Genomic DNA, 26,443 nt, shown 5'->3' on the forward strand with positions numbered 1-26,443 from the left:
TAAAGTAGGAGGCCAAATTGAACCATATTATCGTGCTTCTCAAGGTTGATTAAACGATATTACGGTTCAACTTGAAGCGAAAAACGAGTCATTTAAACAAATTATTAAAATTTCGGCAAAAAGTTGTATGATGTTATTGTTCAAGGTATTGCTATTATACCTCGAAGTTAAATAGATATTTCAGAAAGTGTAGCAATAAAGAGTGCACAGTACTTTGGAAATACAAAAGGAGCGATAATAAAATTTTTTTGAAAGCAGAGGAGCTTAATTCTTAGAAATTTATCAAATCTATAATGATAAGTTAAAAACAAAGATAGCAATACTATGAGTTAGAGTTTATCTTTAAATGATATTGTATTCTTTGGAATTTTCCAGATGTGCGGAATGTTTTATCAAGAATTTGAATAACAATTTAAAAAAATTATCACCCGTGTGTGAAATATTTGCATTGTACATTACATATATAAATTCGAATCTTTTATTTTTATTTACTGAATTTCAATTACTGCATTAAAAATGAATTCTTACTTGATCAGCGCAAGCATTCTACTTCTTTGCTTTGGGTAAGTTACCTCATATTATTTTATGAAACTCAATCTCATTTGTGTCAGTAACAATGATACGGAAACATATTTTAGGACGATATAAATAACTACTCTATGTAAATTTTTATATAATATTATTAAAATTATACTCAAAATTATACAATTCAAATTATACTCAAAAATTATATATTATATATTAATATTCTTCAGTCAGATATCTTAAATAATATCAATGATATTTACTAGTCTATAGTTCTAATCTAAGAAATTGTTCATTGTGCATTCTGTAACACTTAATTTTTTTTAAATACATATGCCACGATATTCGAATGATCAACCAATGATTTATTGCAGCACAGGAGGACTAGGCGAACAAATTAGTATTCCTAAGGTTACCTGAAAGAATGTGCTTGTTTTTAAAAATTGTTACTATAAAACTAAATAATTTAAAACCACCGTTATTACAAATAAGAAAATAAGTTTTGTACTGAAAATCAAAATGAATTCAGAACATGGTGCTAATTTGTGGCTAAACGTAAAAAAATGCTAAGATTTAAGAATTGTAATGTATTGGACGAATATACAAAAAAAAAAACGCTGTCGTTGCAGCTTTTGATCAGAAAACTTTGAATGTTGTGAGTGATAGATAGTTTTGTCTCAAGAAAATAAATACGCAGCATTAAAGGAAGCATTTGTTTCTCATTTAAGTGACCATAAAAGTGTTCTGGTGAGAACAAACTTTTCCGAATTAGATCTTGGCGATAAGAGCCCAAGTCAATTGTTACGTGGAATGCATAATTTGACGACGGGTAAAATAAATAATAATGCTTTTAAACAACTTTGGTTGCAATAATTGCTGTATCAAGTTCAAACTATTTTAGCTGTCAGCACTGATTCTCTCGATAAACTGGCTAAAATAGGTGATAAAATCTTAGAAATTGCGGCTGGTGTTAGTGCATTGGCAAATTCTCTGCCAAAAGCAACACAGAAGTGGCATACATCAGTGACACTAAAACTATCAACAATATTGGAGAAAATTAAGGAATTTTCTAAGAAAGTTAGAGAGCTGCAAAGATCACGCAATAATTCTAGAAGTCTGTATTGTTTTATTCACCGAAATTCCAATTATAGGGTGTGATTGAGATCTAGAGAAGGTATTTGTTGGTATCGTCGTCGTTTCGGTAAAACTTATACCAGATGCACTAAACAGTTTACATTTGTTGCCGATATCCGAAATATAGGAAATCGAATTATCCCATCATTGACTGGCGGATAATCTTAAAAAAATTAAGCTTTTTCATTGAGATGGTAAACATAATTTTAATAGAAATATATTAATGTAAATTAATTAATTTGAATAAATCAACAGATAAAAATCTTACTTAAAAGTTTAAGTAATTTGTTACCTATACATTTCATGGAAACACATTAAGGGGCGTGTTTGAAAATTAAATTCAAATGAATTACAAACAGAAACTTATTTGGATAGATATAACTACTTACGATGATAAAGGAATACTGTAACATTATTTTGTGTTATGCCAATGTAACGTACTGTGAAATGCCATTTTTCCAATTGGGGCAAAGTAGAAATGCGGGGAAGATTGAATTTCGAGAAATGAATGTTGAGGCATATTGGGGAAAGTGTTAGCGTGTAATTCGTTTGTGTCGGGTGAAGCTCATCTCAAAGCTTCCTGAAATTGGTGGGCCAAATGAAAGAGAGGAAAAATGTTGCAGATTTATTTCATCGTGGTCCATATACGAATGTGTGAATTGTTGCTATGCTTCGATATTTATACTGCCGCTCATTTCTTCTTCAGAAACTAATGTTCTAAGCAAACCTGCATTCACCACACTAAATTTTATCATGAGATTTTTATTTTTGGGAAGGTCAGAGACGAAGCGAGTTGCACCTAAATCGAAACAATAAAGAAATCACACGTTTCAATTATAGAAGTTTGCAAATAAAGGCAAACGGTGCGACTGTCAGGCTAAGCATTTCGAACAGTGAGCTGTAAAAATTGCAAAAATGAAATTCAGTGCCCGGTTGTCTGAAATAATTGATACCAGTATTCTTGGGAAAATCGGAATGTTTAGCTAAAGAGGTAACATCATTTTCTACTTTATTTTCCACACTCTGAAATGCTGTGTATTTAATAGTGATATTAAATATATAATTTTAATATGGCCAGAGAAAAACCGAAAATTTCAGTATTTAGATTTCCTCCGATGACCAAAAGGCAACGAAATTACCAACTAACATAACGTTTACTTGTTGCTCAAATAAAATAATCAATTTGCATAAGGTAAAACGTTTTTTATTTTGAAGGCCTCGCGTAAAATTGATTTTTAGAGCAGATTATTGAAATTGTGAAAAAAATCAGATAATTAGCTTGGATAAATAGAGGTATTCCTAACGAAAAGAAGAAATGCCTTAGGATGGCCATCTGGGGGAATGCCATTGAGGCTACACTGGACCGAAAGAGGTGACATGCCTTTTCTTTTGCTTCGTTCTTTTTGCCACACGAGAGTAAGAAGACATAAATGTAGGAAGAAGTTTAGGATGGAGAGAAAGAAGTTGAAGAGAAGAGGTGGATAACTGAGGTTCTATTGCATATGGGTTTTCACTTTTGCAATGGTCCTCCAATGCTATAAAATGAAAAATAATTACACACCACTTTTAATCCTAATCTTAATTAAATTATTTTAGCTATATATTTTTTGACGACAAATTGAGGGTATCAGAATTACGATTACTTTTCTAAGATGCTGCCAATAGAAAAATTTCTCTTTTTGTAACCGATAATTTCTGAATTTTAATATTTGTAACAATGTATTGTCAGAATAAATTGATATTTATTAGTTTGATATTCATTTTACAATCGTGAATTAATTTTCATAAATTGAAAATTTCCATTAATGATATATACTTTCATCTCGATATGTTCCTAAAAGAATGGTTTAAATGAAAAAATTTTTTTTTTACTAAAGCTCTCAGAGGAATTATACCTGTTACTTGTTTACCAAATTAGCATTAATGATATTAATTTTTTAGGGATGCGACTATGGCGTTTGTTGAAACATCAGGAAGCATCGAAACAAATTATCACTATCGAGAATTATTTTAAAACAAATTGCAGAAGTTACACATTACCTATTTACATTTTTTCATAAAGGTACATTTTAAATCATTTCAAAAAGGTAGTTTATTTGAGAGAGGATTATTTTTTTTAAAAGAAATTTATAAATCAGTTTTTTTAGAGCGTAAAAACTAAGGAACAGTTTATTTAATAAAATAGGTTGACCATTAGCTGAAAATAGGTTGACTAATTTAGGTTGACCATAGCTGAAAATTGTACGTGCACCACCTTTCTTATGGGAGAAGATGATTATACTAGAGAAAAAGAAACCATGTCATTTGAATTTGATATAGAGAATACCAAGTGTGATTTTGATCTTACCTTAAAGTGCCAGCGTGCCTGCATTAATAAGGTAACAGAAATTTAATAATTATTTCTGTACGTACTTAACAAAAAATAATTAATTGCGTATTCAAAATATGTTTGTTTTCTTTCTTCAAAATATGTTTGTTTCGAAGAGGCAGCTAATCAAACGGGAAATATTATTTGAAGAAATTTGTTTTGTGTTTTGCTGTAAAATATTCCACAACTGAGTTACCACTAAAAAAATTCAAACATACAACCAACACAGATTTATTAGTACAGATATATGAAGATAAATTAGAATCTATCAATAATTAAAATCGTGATTAAGGATATTTTAATAATCATAGTAAAAAAAAGCATCAGCAAAATAAAATCTTTTAGTTTAGAAAAGGGAGGGCTATTAAAGAGATCTTGGAAATAAAAAATCATAATGGATTTAATTCTATTTTGATTAATAAATTCTATAAAAGTTTGATTAGTAGTGATAATCTAAGAAGAACCTTCTTTAAAAATATTGTTAATAATTTTATTTCAGTAGTTAAAGAAAATAGTGCCAGATTTAGTTAATTTATTTGATCCACATGGTTTTGTTGTAAATTTATAAATTAATAAGATAGTTAAGTATGGCATTGCATGTTATTAATTTTAATTATAAATTTTAATTTTTAACATTGGATAAAAAGTTAAAATTTTTTAATGAGAACATTATTTAAATTACAAGCTTAAAATTTAACTCTTACTTTAAAGTACACATAACATAGAAATTTGTACAAAATTTCTTACAAAATGTCAATGCGGGGTAGTTACAAAATACTTCTGTAGTTGTTCAATAGCTCGATCAATTTAAGAAAATGTTTTTGAATTGTTACTGTTATTTTAACTTTACTTATAAGATGTTATATTAAATTGTTACTGTTATATTAAATTGTTACTTAAAAATAAAGTTTTTGAAGTAATAATAAGCCACCTATTGCTGTTCTGTGAGCATTTTTAATGGTAAAGAGAATATATTTGATATCTTTAAATAAAAAAAAAGATTGAGATCATTAAAAAAGATTTTAGAATTTTATTAATTAATATATGATTAATGGGGCTAAATTTTGTGACTTTTAACATTTAATTTCTTAGTTCTAAGTTACCTGTAATATTTAAATTACCGGTAATAATATGTTTATGATGCTGATCGACAATTCCAAAATATTTCTCTTCATCACAGGAACACATTCGTAATCATATACATTGATTTTCTTTAAATTTTTGCTAATATCACTATAATTAAAAATAGTTATATTTATAGTTTTACTATATTTATAGCGTTTAATTTTTTAAAAAAACTTTTAATATAAATTTTTTTAACCTGTCGAATATATTATGAAATTTAAACATATCAAACTAGGGTTTGGAAAGCTGACAACAAAATATAAGTTATCTAAAACTTTCCTTTTAATTGGTTAAATTTTATTAATATTGGCTTTCACAAGATCGAAACAAAGTATTTATGAAGATTTATTAATAAAAGAAAAAATAGTAGAAGAAAAGTTGTTAATAAGATCTTGAAGCTCATAGACATTATAAACTTTAAGGGTTAAAGCATAATGTTTCATTGGTTTAACATTGTAATGTTAATTCAAATCTTTTTCCTTATCAGAAATGAAATATTTATCACTATTAAGATAGTTTTTGTTATACTTTCAACTCCATTTACTTAGGTTTAGACTCTTATCTTCAATGTGAGAAAGTGATTAAGTTGAGAAGTTATTAAAGTAATCTTTGTACGTTAGAAGGCATCATTTAGCCTTATGGCGAAACTGTTTTGTGTAGATGCATGTAATAATTTTCTTTTTGCAGTCTTAAATCAATATCATCTAAAATATCAATTTCAACAACGTTAAAATAATGTACTCTAAAATGATGCAATTCTAGTCATTAGTTTTCTTCTTGTAGTCTTAAATCAATATCATCTACAATATCTAAAGTATTAATTTTAACAATGTTAAAATCTGGAGCTCTAAAATGATTCAATTTAATTTTATTGATCATCTTGTTACTGTGTATATCTCAACTACGTAAATTAGTTCTAATGTTCAGAGAGTTATTAGTTTGTCCAAAATATTCAGATTGCAAAAACCACGGGTTAACATATAAAGGACATTATTAATTTTACAACCAGATTTACAGCTATCGTTATTTTAAATAACATGTTTTTTGTCAATATTAAATCAAGTTTCATATCTTTTATCGCCTAACGCTTGACAAGAAGGTGAAAATTCTGCTATTGAATCAAATTAAAAAAAATTATTTTGTTTTCAAAGTAGTAGGTTGCAGATTCTCTCTTGTACCAGGTTTAATATATTTTTGTACCAGACTAATTTTCAGCTTATATATATATTGTTTACCTTTTCTTACAGTTTAATCTGCTGTCAGATGGGGGCAAATTATGCTCTGTAATACAGGGAGGTCAAGAAAAAGTTGGCGATCTGATGTGCGAAGCTATCAACAGGGACGTATGTAATAGAACAATAGGTATCATGCTGAAGGACTGCGGCAGTGCGGCTTTCCCATTTGTTGATTCAGGTTACCGATTTGAAGATGAAATTTGCTGTAAATCAGGAAAAGACACAAATTGTTAAAAAACGCATAGCTTTCTGCATAAACGAAAGCGTTTGTTGAAACATTTATGATACATTTCTGAAATATTTCGATTTAAAGAAAAATCAAAATTTAAAAGAAACGAAAACTCGTGTGGTCAGTTCGTTGTCAACTTTGTTGTCTTGTGCTTAGGTGCTTAGTTTATTGTGTTTGATTTGTAAAAACAATTTCAGTGAAAACGCGAGAATCAAATCTGCTGGAAATCAGTTAGCAGGAGTTCAGAAGTCACATTTACAATTAAAGCAAGTAAAAAAAAATATTTACCGAATATTCTGAAAATAATCAGAAAAAAAAATTATGCAAGGCTTTGTAAATTAACAGATAGAAAACTTTGAAGATTCCGTTCATGTACGGAAATAAAGTATGTAGAATTGAGTAAATTTACAGAGTCTGTAAAATAAATCACGGAAAGAATAACAAATACGTATATTGTAAAATTAGAATTGCTTGAAAATGCTTATACAAATTCATCAGCATTTAAAATTCAAGAATATCCATTTATTTAAAATAAAAATCTTGTATTTAACAATGAAGCCGTAAGCAAAAGAGAAGAAAAAATACTTCACTAGATTAAAAATCTTCATTAGCTTCAAAAATATGCTAAAGGAAGTAAAAGTCGACAAGTTTCAAAAGCTAAAAAGTAGGTGTCCACTCTTAAGATTTGGCAAAAAAAAAAAACTAGAAAAAATGCAGTTTTTCTAGTTTTGTTTTTCACCTATATTTCAGATTTTTCGTTCGCAACTTTTCTTTCTTCTCAATCGCGTCTGTCAAGTCTTGAGAATCGGAGCCTGTTTGAGCTTGAATCACATCGTCTTTTGATTTTATCTGCATAATTTTGAAGCCAGTTAAGTTTTTTGACAGTTATTATTAATAGCCTGGAATTAACCTGGAAGAAATGCACTAGTGTTTTCCGGTATACACTTCTCTGGTATTCTTGATATTCTTTATAGATACATTGTCCGGCCATTGCCCAGTTTCTCTACACTGAAAATGTTTCTATTATATACTAGGTGTAAAATTTGGCGCAAAGTAAAATCCGAGCAGTCCTATTCAACAATATTTGCTATTTACATTTATTTTGCTTTACTAGAAGTTGCACTTTTAATAGATTTTACAGATGAATGAAAAGGGAAATTTTAAGTAGTTTTATCACAAACGGTTCTGAAGGTATGAGAGAGACACGCAAACACACAAACTTTTAATTTTATTATTATAGATGTAAGCACTTTGGAGCTTAGAAAGCTTGGAACATTTAAATTTGCAAGTTTTAAATTTCGATAAGTTTCAGATAACTCTGAAATAACATCTTGGAATAAATCGGTAAAGCATATTAAGAAACTCACAGAAAACAGATAACTAAATATAGCGACTTGCTTGTAAAGTTCATGAAAATGTAATGAAACTTTCACTTTATTCCTTATAAGCAGCGTTGCCCAGAAATTTAATGAGAAAAGCTAAAGTAATTTATATGCCCTTTCAAATTTGTATTGGAATTATGTAATCGCCATTAATATTTAAAGATAAAAAAAATCACAAAGCATTATTTGTTTATATTTGCGAATCACTTACGAAGCGCATTGGCGTAGTTTGCTTCATTTTAAAATTTTAAATAAACACCCTCTGTTGAATATTCTCTGATCAATCGAAATTCCGAACATAAAAGAACTTATGTATTTGACTTATTCCCTTCATTTGCATAACATGAAACTTGGCAATGAAGAATCCTCACAAATCTCTGTTGGAAGTGATCTCACACGAACCCTTCTCTCTGTAAATACAGCCATTTTTAACTTAAAAGTTTCAACACGATCCACTTCTTAAAATGTTGGTGCATGAAACGTTTTGCGGGCAGTCATTATTATGTTAATGTAACACCCTAGAATAGATTTGAATACATAAATTTGAAATAGGCAAGAATAGATTAGAAGAACTGTTATGGAGGAAAGAAATTGGAGTTTGAATGTGGGCATCGTGTTCAGGATGAAAGCGCTGTGCCCGCGATAGAAATTTCTGTTGCAAAGAGATTTATGCGGAGAGATTTTTCTTTTGAATATTGAATGTGTTCTGGTGAAGTCTTATTCGGAGATTTGACTGTAAAGAATGAGATTTATTTCATTTTCTAAGAGTTTGAAAAAGTTCAGTCAATTGCAAGCTTTAAAAATTTGGTGATGCTAGAAGAATAAAATGTTTCAAAATCGAGGTTTAGAGAATTAACTTTTAGAAGGACATTTATGAGAGCACAATTTCTTTACAGCATATTTATAAAAGATAAAACCTTTATTTTATTTCATATAAATTCAACCTTAATACTTGTATTGATTATAAGCTGGAGAAAGTATATTTTTAAAGTGATTCGGCATGTTGACTTAAATGATGGAGTTAAAAATCATCAGTAATAGATGCAGCATATCAACTTTTGAAAAAAGTAGTTAAAACTGATTTTCAATCTACTCCATGTTCTTGATAGATTCATCTAGATTCGAAACTCGCCACTCCTTAAAGTGCCGCCTTTAACTATTTTAAATTTTGAATTGGCAATAACTCTACCGTGCAATGGAAAAACAAAGTGAGCGAAAAAAAGAAACATTAAAACTGATGCATGTTAAATCTGTCGAGTCGCTAAGTCCTCCATGTTCCCATAACAAATCAATACCTTTGGGGGTACTGATCCAGGAGTTTCCTTGTCTTCTGGATGGGTTCAAATTTACAAGGCTGCGTAGTTGAACATTAGTTGTCTTAAATCCAAAAAATTGGGTCAGCTGCTCAACGAGGGATATAAAATTAAAAAAAAAATACTTCAACTGCATACAATGCTGAAATATTTCAAATTCATACTTGCGGAGGTTTGTGTGATTTAATGCCTGTTGGACAGATTTTAAATTATTACTGAAATTCAGAACATTACAGAATCAAGAAAATGTTTTTTATTTTTTATTTTATGTTCCTCATCAGAAAGTATACTGCAGCTTTAAGTTTCACGTACAAAAAAGTTTCCAATTGATGCTTAAATATTTGTTGTTGTTCTCTAGTCTACGGCAGTGTTAATTATTTCCAAAAGTTAGGAGAATGAGTTTTGTGAGTTCTGGCACCTGAAGACTGTATGGGATTCTCGGGTAGTGACCAAAGTCCAATAACTGCAGCCAGAATGGTTAGACAGAATTGGATGCGTTAATTGGGTTTTTTTGTTGCGTTAATTGGGTTTTGGAGCAATATCTGCATATGGGGTATAATTTAATCGTGTCTGAAGAACAGGCCATTTCCTTGAAAAGGCCCGTAAGGTGTTTTGCTGTTGCAGATCAGAAGTTTCTAGGACTATTAAGATTCGGAAGGGAGTTTTTAAATTTTTTTTCTTTAAAGTTTGCTTTTGGGAACTGCATTTGCGTCATCAGATGTAACTTTGGGGGTCTGATCCAAGTTTCGTGTTTCTTTAGCAAGGACGTCTTTGCACTGATTTCCCTCAATGCCCACGTGGGCCGGGATCCGCCAGAAGGCTTTTTTTTTTATACTTTCCAGGAGTTCAAATATTTAAATAATATTAAATATATTTATAAATAATATTAAGTAGTAACTTATACATACTAATAAATAGATATTTAAATAAATATCTATAATCTATTATATATAATTCTCTTACGTGGCTCCCAAATTTTGGCTGTATTTCTTTTCTGCCGGTGGCAACGTTTGCTTTGTTTTGAAAACACCAAAGCATTCTGCCTTTTAATGATGTGTTTCTGATCTAATATATATAATTCTCTTACGTGGCTCCCAAATTTTGGCTGAAGTACTTTGTACAACTAAATAAGATTCTTTTCACAACAGTTAAATATTTACTTTATTTTCTTCATTCATAGAGAAAACAGTCGGCAAAGAATTCTGTTAGGTTAAAAAACATTTTGCTAAAAAAATAGCGAATTCTAAAAGAAATAAAAATAAACAACTTAAAAAATAAAAATGCTGTTAATTTTAACTTTTTCTATGACTATACTCATTTTCTTACTCTTTCCTTTGTTTTTCATACATTTTATATTTTTGTGATAAAATAGAAAACTTATAGTTGTTCTGCTTCTGAACACTGATGAAAACACAAAATGATGGGTTTCATCAACAATCAAAAATATATATATATTTATTATACAAATTCCATATTATTAAGGTGGCGCCCTTCAGAGAATTAAGAATACAAAATTATCTTCATCAAAGCCGATGCTTTACATCCGGCGTTCAGTGGCAGACTACTATTTCATATTGTTTTACAACACATGGCTTTGGCCCTTTTGTGGGAAAGATTTTAAAACAAAACTTACAACAGCTACTTTTCTCAACAACTGAAATTTAGAATAGTGTGATTAAGAAAAATATGTGAACTGTTTGCAATTTCAAATTAATATTGAAATGTACAGGCTTAGAATTTTCTACATTGAAAAGTTTTCGGAACTTCAGTATTCAGAAAAGTATACAAAAACCAGACGTTAAAAACGTATCCAATGAGCGAGCAAAGCGAGCATTGGATTGCGAAGCAATCAGAAATGAACTGCGAAAGCAGTTCCGGTGGTTGGTGAGCGCCAGCGAGCGGGGGGCAAAGCCTCCTAGTAAGTATAAATTATTAATATGCTTCAATATTAAGAAGTAGTAATTTATACACATAATCATCAGAAAATAAATTTCTTTTGGCGCTTTGTTGGCAATTAGTGTTTCCGCGGGTTTTTCTATGTCTTACACACATGTATTTGTAATCAAAAAGTTTTGCCTGCTAGCCAGTTTGAATAGTTTCTCAATAAATACGAAGTTAACTCCAATATTATTTAGGTAAAAAAATTATTATTGAGTTTAAAAATTGTGCGCCGTGTATGTTTTTAAGGCAATACAACTAAATTTTTTAAGGCAATTTTCAAGCAAAGCACGCTGCTTGAAAAAACACGTATTGTTATAAAACAGTGAAAAGCTCCCTTTTAAAAAACATTAAAAAAAATAAAAATTAGTTTTGTAATAAATAAAAATTAGGTAAATTTTAATTAAATTTTCAGTTATTACTTTAAACAATGTCAATTGTTTAGTTTTACATCATATTTTACTCTCTCAGTCATTGGTGATTGAAGCTGCCTTAACGGAAAGTTCAGTGTCTATCAATAGTGACTGACGTCTTATTCAATGTTTTGATTAAAGTACAGAAGACGGAAAAATAGTGAAAAAAATTAAAGTAGTCTAGAATTACGGTAATGATAGTTAAAATTTTAATTCAACAATTCTTTATTTAAAAAAAAAAGAAATGAAAGAATGTGATTGTCTGTATTAATCACTCCGAATACTTCATTTTGATAAATTTGCTGAATTGTTTTTACATAAGAGAGTATTATTCTATAGAAAACTAATTTAGATTATGTTGTACTTACAAGTTTGCCAGTTTGCGTTGAATTCAAAAGTTCTAATGCTTCAATTGAAATAAATAAATAGTACCTCAATTGAAGTTATTTGAAGTAAGTGAGAGAAATAACATTTTTCTCTTTGGCGAAATACTTAGCCTTTCTCGTTAACAATGTAACCTCTTTAAAAATTTATGTAGCGTCTGCTGCGAAGTCATCGAAAAAGCGTTTAAGAGCTTCACTTTATCCATTGCACGAATTTTCTTCCTAATACGTGCACCTTACCTTAACACGGAAACCTCATATCTGATTTTCTTTTTTTCTCCATTTCATGAATTTTTTACCTACAATATAGTAATTTCGTTTTCTGAGAAATACCTAATAGATTATTTTGACGCAAAAAGCTACAATGGTTAAAAGTGAAGCCCTATGGAAATAATTATGGAAAGAAATATTATTCTTGAACCATACATCATGGTATTAAATGTTAGATTCAATGCTGTTCAAGATTTTTTTTTAGTGAAAGTTTCGTTTGAAAATTATGATGTGTATATTTTACACAGGGTTTTGATCAGCTTGATTATAAAGAAGAATATTTGCATTGATAGTAACTTTATTGATCTTCAATTATCTATGTTGTATACTATGTGAATCGTGAAACAATACTGGAAAAAGAAAAATTTAATACATGTTTCTCTCTTGGACCCCTGATGGCAGGAGAAAAAAAAAGGGAAGACCGAAAATGAATTGATAGAGACAAATGCACACTGTTTCAAGAGAGCAAAATCAAAAGATTAGCGGTCGCCTGTACTCAAGTGTAAGACTAAGGTCTATGGAGAAGTAGGCTGAATGCCTTATACGCCAAATGGCGTGAAGAGCCAAAGTAAGTATATTATGAGATGCTGTCATAACGAAGAGTACATTTATTGAAGGTAGCTTTATTGTCCTCATATTACCTATGTCGTATATTATGTGATGCTCGCATAACGATGAGTATTTTTACTGTTGGCAACTTAATTGGTCTATTACCTATGCAGTAAATTACGCGAAGCTGGCATAAAGAAGAATATCTATGGCAACTTCATTGATCTTCTATTATCTTTGTAGTGTATTATGTGATGCTCACATAACGAAGAATATCTTTATTGCTGGCAACTTAATTGGCCTATTATCTATGTAGATTATTCGAAGATGGCATAAAGAAGAATATCGATGGTAACTTCATTTATCTTCTATTATCTTGGTAGTGCATTATGTGATGTTCACATAAAGAAGAATACCTTTGATGATGGTAACTTTGATTAATCTCTTATTATCTTTGTGGTTATGCTATGTTCTGTTCAAATTTTATTTTTAACGAAAAATTGATGATCAAGTAGGAAAAAAGGTTGAAAAAATGTGCCAATTATCTAGATTGATCGATTGTTCGATTTTGAGTAAAAAACATTAATGTGCATTATTAAATTTTTGCCATTTCTTAAGTTTTTTTTGTTTCTAATATTATTCCCTTGCATAAAAATGATATGCATTTAAAAAATGAGACTTTTCAAAACTACGAAAAAATAATATTATAATTACGAAACATACTAAATTACGAAAGTATTGAATTCTTTCCTTTTTGATTACATGCATAAAATTTGATGTTGAATCAGCTGTCTTCGAATTTTATTATATACTCTCATCGATATCAATAGCGAAAAGAATAAATGAACCTTGGTTATCCTAAAAAGAAGCTTCCACTGTTCTGAGCAGACGATTATGGTTCAGCATTCAATTTGGCTACGTAACAACGAGCTTATTCATTTGCTTACTCATCCGTTTTATTGAGGATATTTGGGAAAGAATTTGTTCTTTTTTCCAATAAAACCACCCTAGGAAAATCGAGAACAAGTGAAATCTTATTTTGTAAGGCTTTGTGTTCTCAACTTACTGGATCGATTTTATAGTTTTCGAAGGGTTTGTGCAGAATATAAAGTGGATTTAAAGGTGCATAAAACATAATTACAAACTCGTTCAGATTGTGAATAAAATAGGATTACGTTATTTTTTTGGAAATCTTTCTGTTTTCGATGTCGAAAGCTTTAGAATTCGTTTCCGTTGCAATTTCTGTTTTATTTTTTGCTTATTTTTTTTTAAAATTCAAGTACAATGCAGCTGATGATGTTGAGGATAGGTTGTGAAATTAGGTATTGATGTTTATGTTATGAGCTTTAAACACAGTTGAAAAGAAAATTTTATTTTATATATGTACTTTAACAAAAACTTACAGTAGTAGAGTGGGGAATATATTCTGAATGTTCACGCATTATTCCTAGTAGAAGATGAAAGCATAGGTTGTTTATCCCTTTGACGCCAGATTTTTTATTTAACATATGTTTCATACTGCAAACGGATATTTTAAATGAAAATGGTTACCACTTTAACTCAAAATTTCTATTAAATACATTTTCCAAACTTTTTTCATTATTTTGTATTAATTTGGGTAAAAAAAAGTGAAAATATTGTTATTAGCATTTTAATAATTTATGGTTAGGAAATATATCATGAAACACCGGAGTTCTTTTCCTGCGTTAAAAGTAAAATCTTCCTACTGCTCATTTCCAAACAATTTTTAAAATTTACACATATTTGCTGTTATTTAGATCTATGATAAACAGTTATTTATCACTGAAATGTCTTTAATTAACGAAATCAATTATTGAAATTTTTTTTATATAGGATTGAAATTAGTTTTTCAAAGTCCTTTTTTGGTTTCATATTTTAGTCAAAATATAATTCTTCTTCTGTTCTGTTAAATATAATTCTGTTTTTTAGTAGCTACTAGACGGTGTCTTATAATTAGTATTACCTTTAAAGTTATCTATATTATAGTTTAATGTTGAACTTGTTTTTCTGAATATTTAGAAATAATTTCAGACACTTAATTCAAACCTACAAATATTTTTCTTTTTTGTTTTATTTTACATTTCTTTAACATCAAAACGAAGTTAACATAACTTCAACCATAATTTCTCGTAAATTTACTATTAGAATATATAATATAATATTGTGTTAAGGGAGTGTCGTATTAAAAGAGGCATTACATGATTTGTATTATTTAATAATTAAATAAATATTGCATATAATCCTTTCTCAATAAATATGTATTACGTCTTTTTCTCAAGGTAGTCATGTTTAAGTGGAAATCATATCCGATAAACAGATTATGTTTCTTCATTCATCTGAAATAATAGCATAAATACTATAAATATATAATAATATTTATAATAAATATTATAAATATATAATAAATATTATAAATATATAATAAATATTATAAATATATCATTATAATAAATATTATAAATTTATCATTATAATAAATGTTATAAATATATCATTATAATAAATATTATAAATATCAACAAAAATATATACCTTTAAAGAAATTACAGCAATATTTTTGAGTTTTTATAAAATAGTTACTCGCCAATGCATTTATAGAGTTTATATTACGAATTAGCCGACAAAGTGGCTTGAGTGGTTAGCGCGCCTGACTGCGGAGCTGATGGTCGCGGGTTCGAATCCTGCTCAGAGCATGGATGTTTCTTTTTCTCTCTCTGTGTTCTGTGTCCTTTCTCCTTTGTGTGTGTATTACTGTGTGAATGTGTCCCGCCCTATAAACGGGTTTGTGGTTGTGTGACGTGGGCAACGCTGCTTCACCACCGTGGTTTCGCCACAGGTGCCCACTGGGTAACGAGAAGAGAGTAGCAGTCCTGGCATTCCTGAAGCCAATGAGTCTACGTCCCAAGTGCACGCCTTTGGAAAAAATATTACGAATTATCAACCTGACTGTAATTAATATCCATTACAAGCCAAATTATGGATTCCTAATTTATGCTTGGCGAAATATTTTAAAATTTTTAATTGCCATTACTCAATATGAATTCATGCAAGCTCGAGGGGTCTTGGTGATCTCTAATTAGCTGTATTCTTCTATCCTATTTCTGAAATGAACATTCCCAATTGATTTTTTCTTTTAGATTTCAAAAGACGCTATTGATTATAATACAATAATTTATGTATACTGATTTATTCAATGCTAAACGAATGCAATCAATATTAAAATGATAAACTACAGCTTCCAAAAAAAATGTTTTTCAATTTTTCGATTTTGTTTTTTGGAAAAATGAATGTTTATTTTAAATGCAATGGTGGTACAATATTTTCTATCTATTGCTGGACAAATTAACTTCTTTTTCACAAATTAAACTTCTCTTTAATTCTAGATTCTATAAAAATAAATATTTGATCAAAATTATTTTTTATTCACTAAAGCTAATTATACTCAATGTTTTATGCTAACTTTTCCTAAACTCGGTAAAAATTCAGTTTCGTGTGCTATAAAATTATCAGAAAGACATTTAAGATCTTCAATGTATTCTTAACACGAAACGTCAAATATAAAGTAGAAAGCTTTATAGCATGTCTATTTATTGACATAATTTATTAGAAAATTATTGTACAAATATTTTGTAAAAGGTTTAACATATGTTTGGAAAATGACAGAAAGGAATATGACGAGAGTAACTATTAGTTGTGCTATTGTTTTAGGTTTATAAGGAAAGTTTACAGTCATACAAATGTGTATATTTTTGTTTTGATATGAAATATTTTTTTAATTATTTCAATTTTCAAAACATTTGTTGGAAGTGATTAAACAGAATGTTATAAATTAAGTAATAATTGTCTCTAGTAATAGTGCATAAAAACAATTTTAAAATACAAGGAGAAAAAAAAATTAAAAATTTAATTAAAAGAAGTAATAATTGAAATTGTTAATGAAATATTAAGTTCGTAGAAAACTTATTCAATTAGTAACACAAAATGCTTGTATTCTTCGTGAATGTGACTATGGGAGTTTTCAAGACTATGGGAGTTTTTGAAATTATGTGTACCAAAAAACAAAACATGTGCAACATGAATTGCTTTTCAAGTTATTAAATATGAAGTTTCAAAGTCTTATGGATGGAATCTATTTTCTCCATAGAATGAAACCGTTAACATGGAAAATGTTATCCACTAAAAAGTTACCTTTCTTCCAAAGATTGGATAGTTCAAAAAATAACTATTAATAAATTTTTCTTATAACAACTACAACAATAACTGACTTTTGACAATAAAGCCACTACAACAATGAAAATAACTACTTATTTTTATTTTTATTTCTCTCTTCTAATTTACTGAAAATCAAAGCATTGAAAACTTTTAATTTTCCTCTTATTTTTTCCAATCTATGCCACCGATAGACTGAATCATAGTTATGAAAAATATTAAAGGTTTCTCTTTAAATTTTTTTACTAATATGCTTCAAACTATACAAATACGCTCTCTCCTAATGTACCATGCTCGAATAGACAGAGATTACAAACATGAAAAATATCCCAAGTCTTTATTTTATGATATATTTAATAAAGTTCGAAATTAATTGCCGGAGAGTATTAATTTTAACCGGAAGAAACTTTAATCCGGTTAAACGTTGATTCTAATGGGAGGATAATATTGGCAGTTAAGTTAGGATACGGCAGCGAATTTTAAACTTAAATTAAAAACCTCTTCTCGTGACTTGCTAAGATAAATGGAAGATAAATTAAAAAAAATAATGTAAAGTTACAAATACTAGTTTGATATTTGAGAGCAATTGCTTACAAATTGAAAACAGATTATTCATTTTTGGTCCCCAGTCTTTCTCATAAATCCTTTCTACAATATGCTAAAAATTAAAGCAAAACACAACGTGAATAAGGAACGAAAGTACATAAGGCATTATTTAAGTTATTTTTTTCTACTGTAATCTACATAGCGCAAAGTATTAACCTTTCTTATGTTGGATGCAGAAAATTGTTGCTTCTTCTTGTCATCCTTTTCCTTGTTAGTTTTAGTGAGAGAATCATTTAAATAGAAAGCATTAATATTTTTCTTAACCTTTCTTCTAATGACAATGAAAAACAATTAGCACTTTATTTGATTGCCTATTCTCACATAGATACAGTAACCCCGAAAAATATTATATATATATATATATATATATATATATATATATATATATATATATATATATATATATATATATATATATATATATATATATATATATATATATATATATATATATATATATATATATATATATATATATATATATATATATATATATATAACTAAACTAACTCAGTGGCGCGACAGCCCATTAAGAGGGCCAAGGCCGACTGTGCCCATCTCAGTTTTCTTGACCTTGGGCTCTGGGGTGCAGGAGCATATGTTCCGGTCAGGTGGTCAGCCGAACGCGGAGCCCCCAGTGTTAGTTCCCAAGCATGCTTGGTACTCATTTTATCGACCCACTGAAGGGATGAAAGGCTGAATATATATATATATATATATATATATATATATATATATATATATATATATATATATATATATATACAAAATACTAAATTTAAAAACGATTTTTTATAATCATGCCATTAAACAGATAAAATGCAACAAATTAGTAGAAAAAAAATTGATTGTTTAAACTAAGATATAAAAGTATTTTAAGTAATTTTAATGAAATTTTTATTAGAAAAAAATCCCTAATAGTGCAAGATTTATAAACAACCTGATATTATTAAATACATAAAAATAAATAGAATGAATTGGATAGCCCACGTGATTCGAATGAGTGACGATAACACAATAAAAAAGATACTGCTTTTTAGACCCACTGGAAAAAGAAAGCGGGGAAGGCCGCGGCTGAGATGGGATGCCTCAGTGGAGTCTGATTTTCTCGCAATTAATTAAAAGAATTGGAGATCAAAGATAAATCGGAAGTCGTCATGGAGAAATCTTCAGAGGAAGGCATTGGCTCACATTTGTCTGTCTGGTCAACTATGATGATGATATATATATACAAAATACTAAATTTGCAAACGATTATTTATAGTACATTACAAACAGATAAAATACAACAAATTAGAAAAAAATGATTGTTTAAAATAATATAAAAAAGTATTTTTAAGTAATTTTAATGCAAATTTTATTAGGAAAAAAATCCCTAATAGTGCATTTAATATTTAAGTAACTGAGGATTTTTTTTCTTTAAAAAAGTATGTATCGCACTATTTGTTGAATAGTATAAATCTACATTCTGAAAACTTCAAGAACTTTTTATTTGTTTTACGTTCGGAAAAGATGAAGATAAATGGAGTATTCGGGTTTTCTATCTCCAATAGATAAGAGAGGTTCCTGACTTTAGTTTGACAGGTTTTGGTGCTGTAAAAAAATCTGCCGATATCACTCACTCAAGAAAACTTCAGCCTCGAATTCTAAATGTAGATCTAAAAGCATCTCGCTTAGAACTTCCTTCCAAGATTGGGTTTATAAGAGTTTTTTTTTCTGAAAAATAAATCTCTTGCATTACTTTAACAATGGATATTGAAAATATTTTTTAGAAATTTTCTAATATTTTTTCAATAGTCTTAAGACAGTATGTATCTACAGTTTTTCCGGGTCAATATTTTATATTCATCACATTTAACATTCCGCATACCATTAAATGCTTGTTTGCATACAGTTGAGTAAATTTAATTTAAAAGTAATATTTTATTGAATGAATTTAAATTTCCTCAAATAAACGTTTCCCCCTCCCAATATGAATAAATAAAATAACTAAATATTTTAATTGCACTGTAAATTTGTAATTATATTACTGAAGGCAAGTTTAGCGCATACAGTTGTTAATTATAGTTAATATTAGTTGTTAATTATCTATATGTATATATCTCTTACACGGAGACAAAAAAAAGCCTTATTACAACTCCCCGAATGGCAACGCTAGAAAATCGACCAATGATTGCCGCTAAAAATGTCGCATGCCAAATCTAGCTGAGATGGCTCAACATATAGCGCTTTTAAAAACGAAAACTGAAATAACCAGAGAGAGCATAAGCTAGGCAGAAGTGAGTAGTCTTTGTCGATAGATCTTTATTTTAGTATTTTATCAAAACGCTTTTTTCCACGAATTCATATATTACGAATTTATTAGACGATTTTTGATTTATATCACGAATTTATTTGTTTTACTAGAATTTATTTGTTTATGCAGGTTTTTCCATTGCAATTCACTTATTTAAATTTTTAATAGACTAAATTATAGCCAAAATTTTAACCTTTTTAAAGAGATATAAGTTTTAGAAATTTTATACTATAACACATTTCTAATAGGTTTAACGAATTACACGTCATTTGAATTCAAATTTATTTTAATGACTTAGTATTTACTAAAAAGATGTAAATTTTTTTTTAAAAAAAAGTTGTTATATGGATTTGAATGATTGTTTTGAATTCTTAGAATTTTGTACATTTGCAATGTACCTAAGTTAGTAGCGAGCGAAGCGAGCTTTGTTTGCAAAGCAAACCATATAAGATTGCGTAGCAATTTTCGGGGTTGGCGAGCGTTAGCGAGCTGGGGGCGCAGCCCACTAGTGTACAATATTACAAAGAAATTAATTATTTAGGATATTTTGCAATGATTGCTCTTACTGCATTTTTCTAGAATCACAGTCGAAAATGTTATACAAATGTCGAAATGAAAGTAAATACAAAAACGCTTTTAAAATCGAATGAATCACTACTAACAAAAGCGTGGCTGAAAATAAAAATATGATTGCTGGAGAAAACAGGGTGGACTTGAAAACCGGTTGTTAAAAAAAACACCTTTTAGTTTCAATAGGCCAGCTAATGGAATTTGATGTTTTTATCCCATCTATCTCACTAATGATTTGAGAGGGATAGAGCACTCGTCTCCCAATGAGATGGCCTAGGTTTGAATCCCTGCGATGCCAGGTTGATGCAAATTTTGCATCCGGATCGCACCGACCACAGTGTTGACGTAAAGTATCCAATGGCAGACGAATCATGGGTTAAAGTCTGCTTACTCTCAGACTAACCGTGGGAGGTTTTTGCGGTTTTCCTCTGCATGTAACGCTAATATGAGTTGGTTCCATCAAAAGTCTACAATGAAGGCTAATTTCTCTATAAAGCTCCTTTGTCCTGAGGGTTGGGATCAAAATTACAAGGCTACGGAGTTAAATATTGATACTCGTAAACTCAGAATTAGGTTGACTGTCCAACGCCGGTTATAAAATACAATCAAATAAAGTAAAACTAATGATTTGAAAATTTCCGAAAGCGTGTTCGTTTCTTTCTAAGTACTAATTCACGACCCTCATTGTGTATATTTTTTAACTTCGTATTCGAAAAGGGATTCTAAAAATATATATTAAGAGTTGTAATTACGGAACACCTTGTTTAATAAATAAAAGATCAATGGAACTGGAGAGTGACTATTAATATTAAATTTAATATAATTAATATTAAATTTATATTTAATGAAAACTTCTTTAATTATTTACATAATTAAAACTCTTTACCTTATTTTTAGTAAAAATCAACTTATCTTTAACAGAGCGGAGGAGAAAGTTCTATTAATAGAATAGAACAACTTTCTTCAAGCAAGGGACGATCTAAAGTGATCATTAAGGAAAAAGATTAAACATTCCCGTCCAATTTGGATCTGGAACAAACTACCTGTTCATTTGTGTATTCACCCATGTTATTATAGTTGTTGGAGGAAAAAAAATCGTCTTTTCCAATAAAATCACTTCAGAACTTAGACGTGAGAATGAATTTTCCTTGAATACATAATTATCATAATATGAAGATTATATGATCGATTTCATTTTAATTAAATAGGCAGCAAACGTGGAAAAAGACATCCATTAAAGAATCTGTCCATAACAAAATAAAAACCAGATTTTCGTTTCTTGGGAATAAGAGGTGAATATTTTAGCAATTCATTTTCTTGTAATGTTATTTTGGTAATCAACATATCATAAAACTGTATTTCGATGAGGAATTATTGCTTATAAAAAATTATGAAGTAAATTAAGTTATTTTTAAACCGAAAACATTTACCACTTATATGTATGAAACAAATCAAATCACAAAGTTGTGAATATTGTTTCAAAATTTACCTTTCATGGAGTTTTACGAAAGAGAAAGAAGTTTATGTATTTTTGAAGTTTTTCTCATAATTTAACGTTTTAAATCATCTTACTAAAAAGATAAAATTTTTCGAATCAGCCTTTAAATACTTGATACTAAAAGTTTGAAGTAAATTTGTTTTTGAATTTTTTTTCAGGTAATGGCTGGTTTTTGAACAAGGAGTTTCTTGGTATAAGAGCCAGAATTATTTGTACCACAGAGACAAATGTTATTACCGACTCAACACAACGGAATTAAATGATACTAGAAACTACAACTTGTTTTCTTTGATTTGCATCGGAATGTGCTGTATATCAAAGGAAACAAAAATATCATCATTTAGAAGAGTTTGTTTTAAAAAGAATAAAACGAAGTATAACTTCTACTAAGTCACTGCATACTTTTGATGTTAAGTAAGTTATTTATAGGAAATACAAGCTTCACAGCATTATGAGCTGGGGGTTATAATTAAAATTATTTTATGGGGACAAACTTACTATCCTTTTGTGATGAGGGAATGTTGATGAACCGTGACATATACGCAATGTAAGGGACCACGAAAACAGAAAATCGAAAAAGGAAAAAAAAAAAAGCAAAATCATCTGATAGATGGCGCTTTCATGTACGGGGATGAACGATATTGCAATTTACAATGGTTCAAGAAGCAAGTATACACTGGCATTTTATACCATGCTACTACAAAAGAAAGATTATTAATTAATTTGCAAAGACTGCGGTGTTATGAGCTGCGAAAGAAAGGTTGATTATATAATGAAACTGAATTGAAAGCATGCACAACAATGTCATATAGCTACAGCAAACTAAGAAACCTTTCGTTCTATGGTTTTAATTTCGCCATAACGCGTTTTGAACATGCGTTTGACGAATATGTACTGCATATTGAATATTTACTATGATTTAATAAAGTTTTTACCTCTTTAATATCTGCTTTTTTTTTGCTTTCTTAGTGGCCAAAGTTAGTACTACCTGATTTTATTTTATCATGATTCATATAACGTTTGCACAAAATTTCATCGACATACATCAAACAGAATGGACTCTTTGTAGCGAATAAATAGGGTAATTTTTAACTGTGAACAATACCTTAAACTAAAGGCACGAAACGCCATTGACAACCAAATATTTAAGGCTGGCGATACCAAGTGACCAGATGCTTAACGATATTCAATATACAATTTCCACATTTACCAGATTTCAAACTTATATGGTAACATATTTATGGGTTATAAATATAGGGTATTTAATTTTAGCTAAAAAATCACCAAAAAGTCCGCATCAACTCTTTTTTATAATTTAAATTTTTTTAAAAGCTTAAAAATGAAAAAAAAAAATTTTGCTTTGCGCCCGGGCAACCAAAAAATACCAAATACAGTAGGATAATTTAATTTTTTTTCCTTATTTGATTTTATTCCACGTTACTAGTGAAGCATATTTTTTAGATTTTAATTGCTTTTTCTCTTCATTTGTCTACTTTTTATAAGTTACATTTTTTAATCACTCTTAAGTCTTAAAGTATTTGCAATGACTGAACAAGTCTTACTAGGCACGGGGTAGTTACTCAATGTATGAATCTATTTCCAAGCACAGCACGAAAATTTGTCTTAATACCCCATTTTTATAGTAAATCTGATTGTAAGCTTTATAAATAAAGCAATTAATTTTATAAATATTTTACACTTAACCACACAAGTATCATTTTAAAGTACAATCGAAGACATCTTATATCATTTTATGTTACATGATCCACTAAAGCTTATAAAAAAAAGAGTAAAACATATTTTTCTAATTGGTAGTCAGCGTTACTGACAATTGTTTAAAAAAACAATAAAATTTCACTGAAAATTCCAAACTCCATTGGCAATTCTTCTTACAGTATACGAAATAATATATTTTTTAATGGCAACCAAAAGGATTTTCTAAGGAGACAAGTTTGGTGTGCAAACTTGCATCTGCTTACCTATTGTTCTATTTAAAAACAAAATAAACTGTGATTTTGAAGTCATTTCTTACATTGCATCTTTGCATTTTTTCACACTTTACAATTCCATCTCAAAAATATCTGTCGATTTTATAGTTGTATGTTCTTTATTTAAATATTCTCTTAGATATAATGATTAGAACATATTTTCTAAAATTCCAAGTAACTCTCAATTAAATGAATTATTAACGGATATCTACGCAAAAAACGTCATGAGATTCTAATGTTATATATAACCTATGTATTATTAATTTATTTTAATGGCGGGGAAATTTGGAAAAAAAAAGTCCGTAATCCACAAATATCTAAAGTTAAATTATGTAACTGTATAGATTTATGGTGGTAAATCTATTTTTGAAAGTATTTGTGAAAGTTAGAAATGCCTTCACAAGCGAAATATGCCACTTTAATCCATTAGATGATGACAGTTTGGCAATATATTTTCCCTTTATCGTCTAGCGTGTCATTTATTTTGCTTCCAGACCAAATTTCGCGGAAGATTTTGGGAGGAAACTTTTCTTTACTTGTGTTTGAAATACTTGTTCATTTCTCGATTTTTTTAAAATTAAAATTGTGTTGAGTCAATAAGTGATTATGAAATTTTTTTCGGAAGAGTTGCTTGACTAATATTACTAGTCCATGTTGCAAATCATTAGTGATTTCTTCTTCGGTCAGTATATTGAAATAAAAAGAATGAAGACATCGGAAGATGATATCGACGTCTAAAATTAGAAATTCATGTGCCGTTGAACATTTATATTGTTCAAATTTACCACAATCCTCATAATTTTAGTTCAAAACTCAATTTAACAAGTAAAGGAACTAGTTAAAAAATGTGAACAAATAATTATTTAATGCCATAATCGAAATTAAATTAAAATGTAAAATATATTATTTTCCATTTAATGTTTAAATTTTTTTAAATATTATTTACAAAATAACTATTACTTGATGACCTTAGTGAAAAAAACTTTTAAGTGTTACTTTTGAAATTTTTTTTTTTACTTTCCTAGTGTGAAATTGCAGGTTTTAATGGATGAAGATACTAGGTCAGTGTTTCCCAAACTTATGACTTTTGTGCATCCTTTCTATATAACGCTGTGTAACGCTATTAAAAAATGAATGTATTTTTTTAAAAAAAATGTTTATTTTTCTTTTTTGTTACAAAGTCTTGTTAATAAGTTTATTTGCATCTATGAGAAGGATGATTGTTTTTGCTGTGATAAAAAAATTGCACAAAAATAAAAAGTCACAACTGGCTGTTGACACCACTAATTATTGAATGTTGACTCTGGAAAAATATTTAGCTAATAGAAAAATACGTAATCGTAAATTTTCGTAGCTAGCTTCGTTTTTAAATAAAATATTTTGAAATTTTTGTTTGTTGCAAGATATTTTGAATAAGAACGCGCACCCCCGTTAAACTGTTCCCGTACCCCTGGGGGTACGCGTACCAGACTTTGGGAAACACTGTACTAGGTTATCATATTTGGGTCTTTGTATTGGAAGACGATTTCAAGAGTTTTTGGCAAAAGACTGTTGATTATAACCTTAGAAAGCCTTTTTTTTTACAAAACATTAAGAAGCCAAAATGCTTAACCCAATATTAAGTACACAATACACAAATTAAAGTTTTGAAATTATTTACACTAGAAAACTTAAAGAAATATTTATAATTGCATTTTGAAAGTATTATAATAAATATTTTTTTCTTTTTTAAAGTGAAACAAGTAACTGATCTTTTGCATTTACAATCATGTCACTATGTTTTCTGATTTGGAGTTATTCAATATTGATTTACAACTGAGTAATACAAAATGGGCCATTTATCATTTAAAGGAACATCTGGTCTTGATTATTTAGTTGTTTATCACCTCGTTGTCAACTAAAGGAGATTCAGAGTAATCAAGCTAACTAGTAAAAGTGTTTGCAGCTTAAATACTTTATTAGTTAACTGAAGTGGCGTTAAATAAAAGTACTTTAGGAAAAAAGAATACACGAGGAAATTCTTTTTTAAGCTATAAAAGTTCGATGTAATTAAAATGGTTACAAATAAAGTGATTGAAAATGTCACTCGAAAGGAAATTGTTCGTAGAAAAAGTTGAACAAAATTAGGCCCTATAGTTGTTTCTTTTTTTCTTTCCTAAGCAGCTATTGATTGGATTTGGTGGACTCAAAGTTAAATTTTATCTATTCCATTTATTCAAAAAATTGGTGTCGACAAACAAATAGCTTAGACTATCTATTATTTATCTCAAAATGACATCGTCTTTCTGCTATTAGTTTTATGTGATTTCTGATAGATGGTTGCATTTAATCTAGTCAAAAGTGCCTGGTCCCAATTTAATCAACTTAACTGGTTTTGTTAAGCACTCCTCT

General features: G+C 28.9%; 2 protein-coding genes across 4 annotated transcripts in view; one reads left to right on the plus strand and one right to left on the minus strand.

Annotated features, from left to right (window-relative positions):
- Nucleotides 1-26,443, minus strand: part of LOC107437431 (uncharacterized) — a 455,576-nt gene that overhangs the window by 130,082 nt on the left and 299,051 nt on the right. The window lies entirely within an intron of this gene.
- Nucleotides 351-25,184, plus strand: LOC107437435 (uncharacterized). Of its 2 annotated transcripts, none has more exons than XM_087167895.1 (3): nt 351-563; nt 3,881-4,037; nt 25,078-25,184. In XM_087167895.1, the coding sequence occupies exons 1-3, from the start codon at nt 517-519 to the stop codon at nt 25,102-25,104; spliced, it is 231 nt and encodes a 76-aa protein (XP_087024021.1). In that variant the 5' UTR covers nt 351-516; the 3' UTR covers nt 25,105-25,184. The 2 variants fall into 2 exon arrangements, with proteins under 2 accessions (XP_087024021.1, XP_015904926.3); XM_016049440.5 differs by lacking the exon at nt 25,078-25,184 and adding an exon at nt 6,400-6,719 and having other exon boundaries at nt 355-563.

The sequence above is a fragment of the Parasteatoda tepidariorum genome, chromosome 7, assembly GCF_982258835.1.
Source record: "Parasteatoda tepidariorum strain Cologne lab strain chromosome 7, Ptep-v5.0, whole genome shotgun sequence".
Lineage (NCBI taxonomy): Eukaryota > Metazoa > Arthropoda > Arachnida > Araneae > Theridiidae > Parasteatoda > Parasteatoda tepidariorum.

What these genes read in the sequence shown, in the direction of transcription:
- LOC107437435 (XM_016049440.5), top strand. Translation starts at nt 517, where the DNA reads ATGAATTCTTACTTGATCAGCGCAAGCATTCTACTTCTTTGCTTTGG. An exon ending in ATTCTACTTCTTTGCTTTGG is followed by an intron (nt 564 to 3,880) that starts GTAAGTTACCTC and finishes TGACTAATTTAG; the next exon opens with GTTGACCATAGCTGAAAATT. An exon ending in AGCGTGCCTGCATTAATAAG is followed by an intron (nt 4,038 to 6,399) that starts GTAACAGAAATT and finishes CTTTTCTTACAG; the next exon opens with TTTAATCTGCTGTCAGATGG.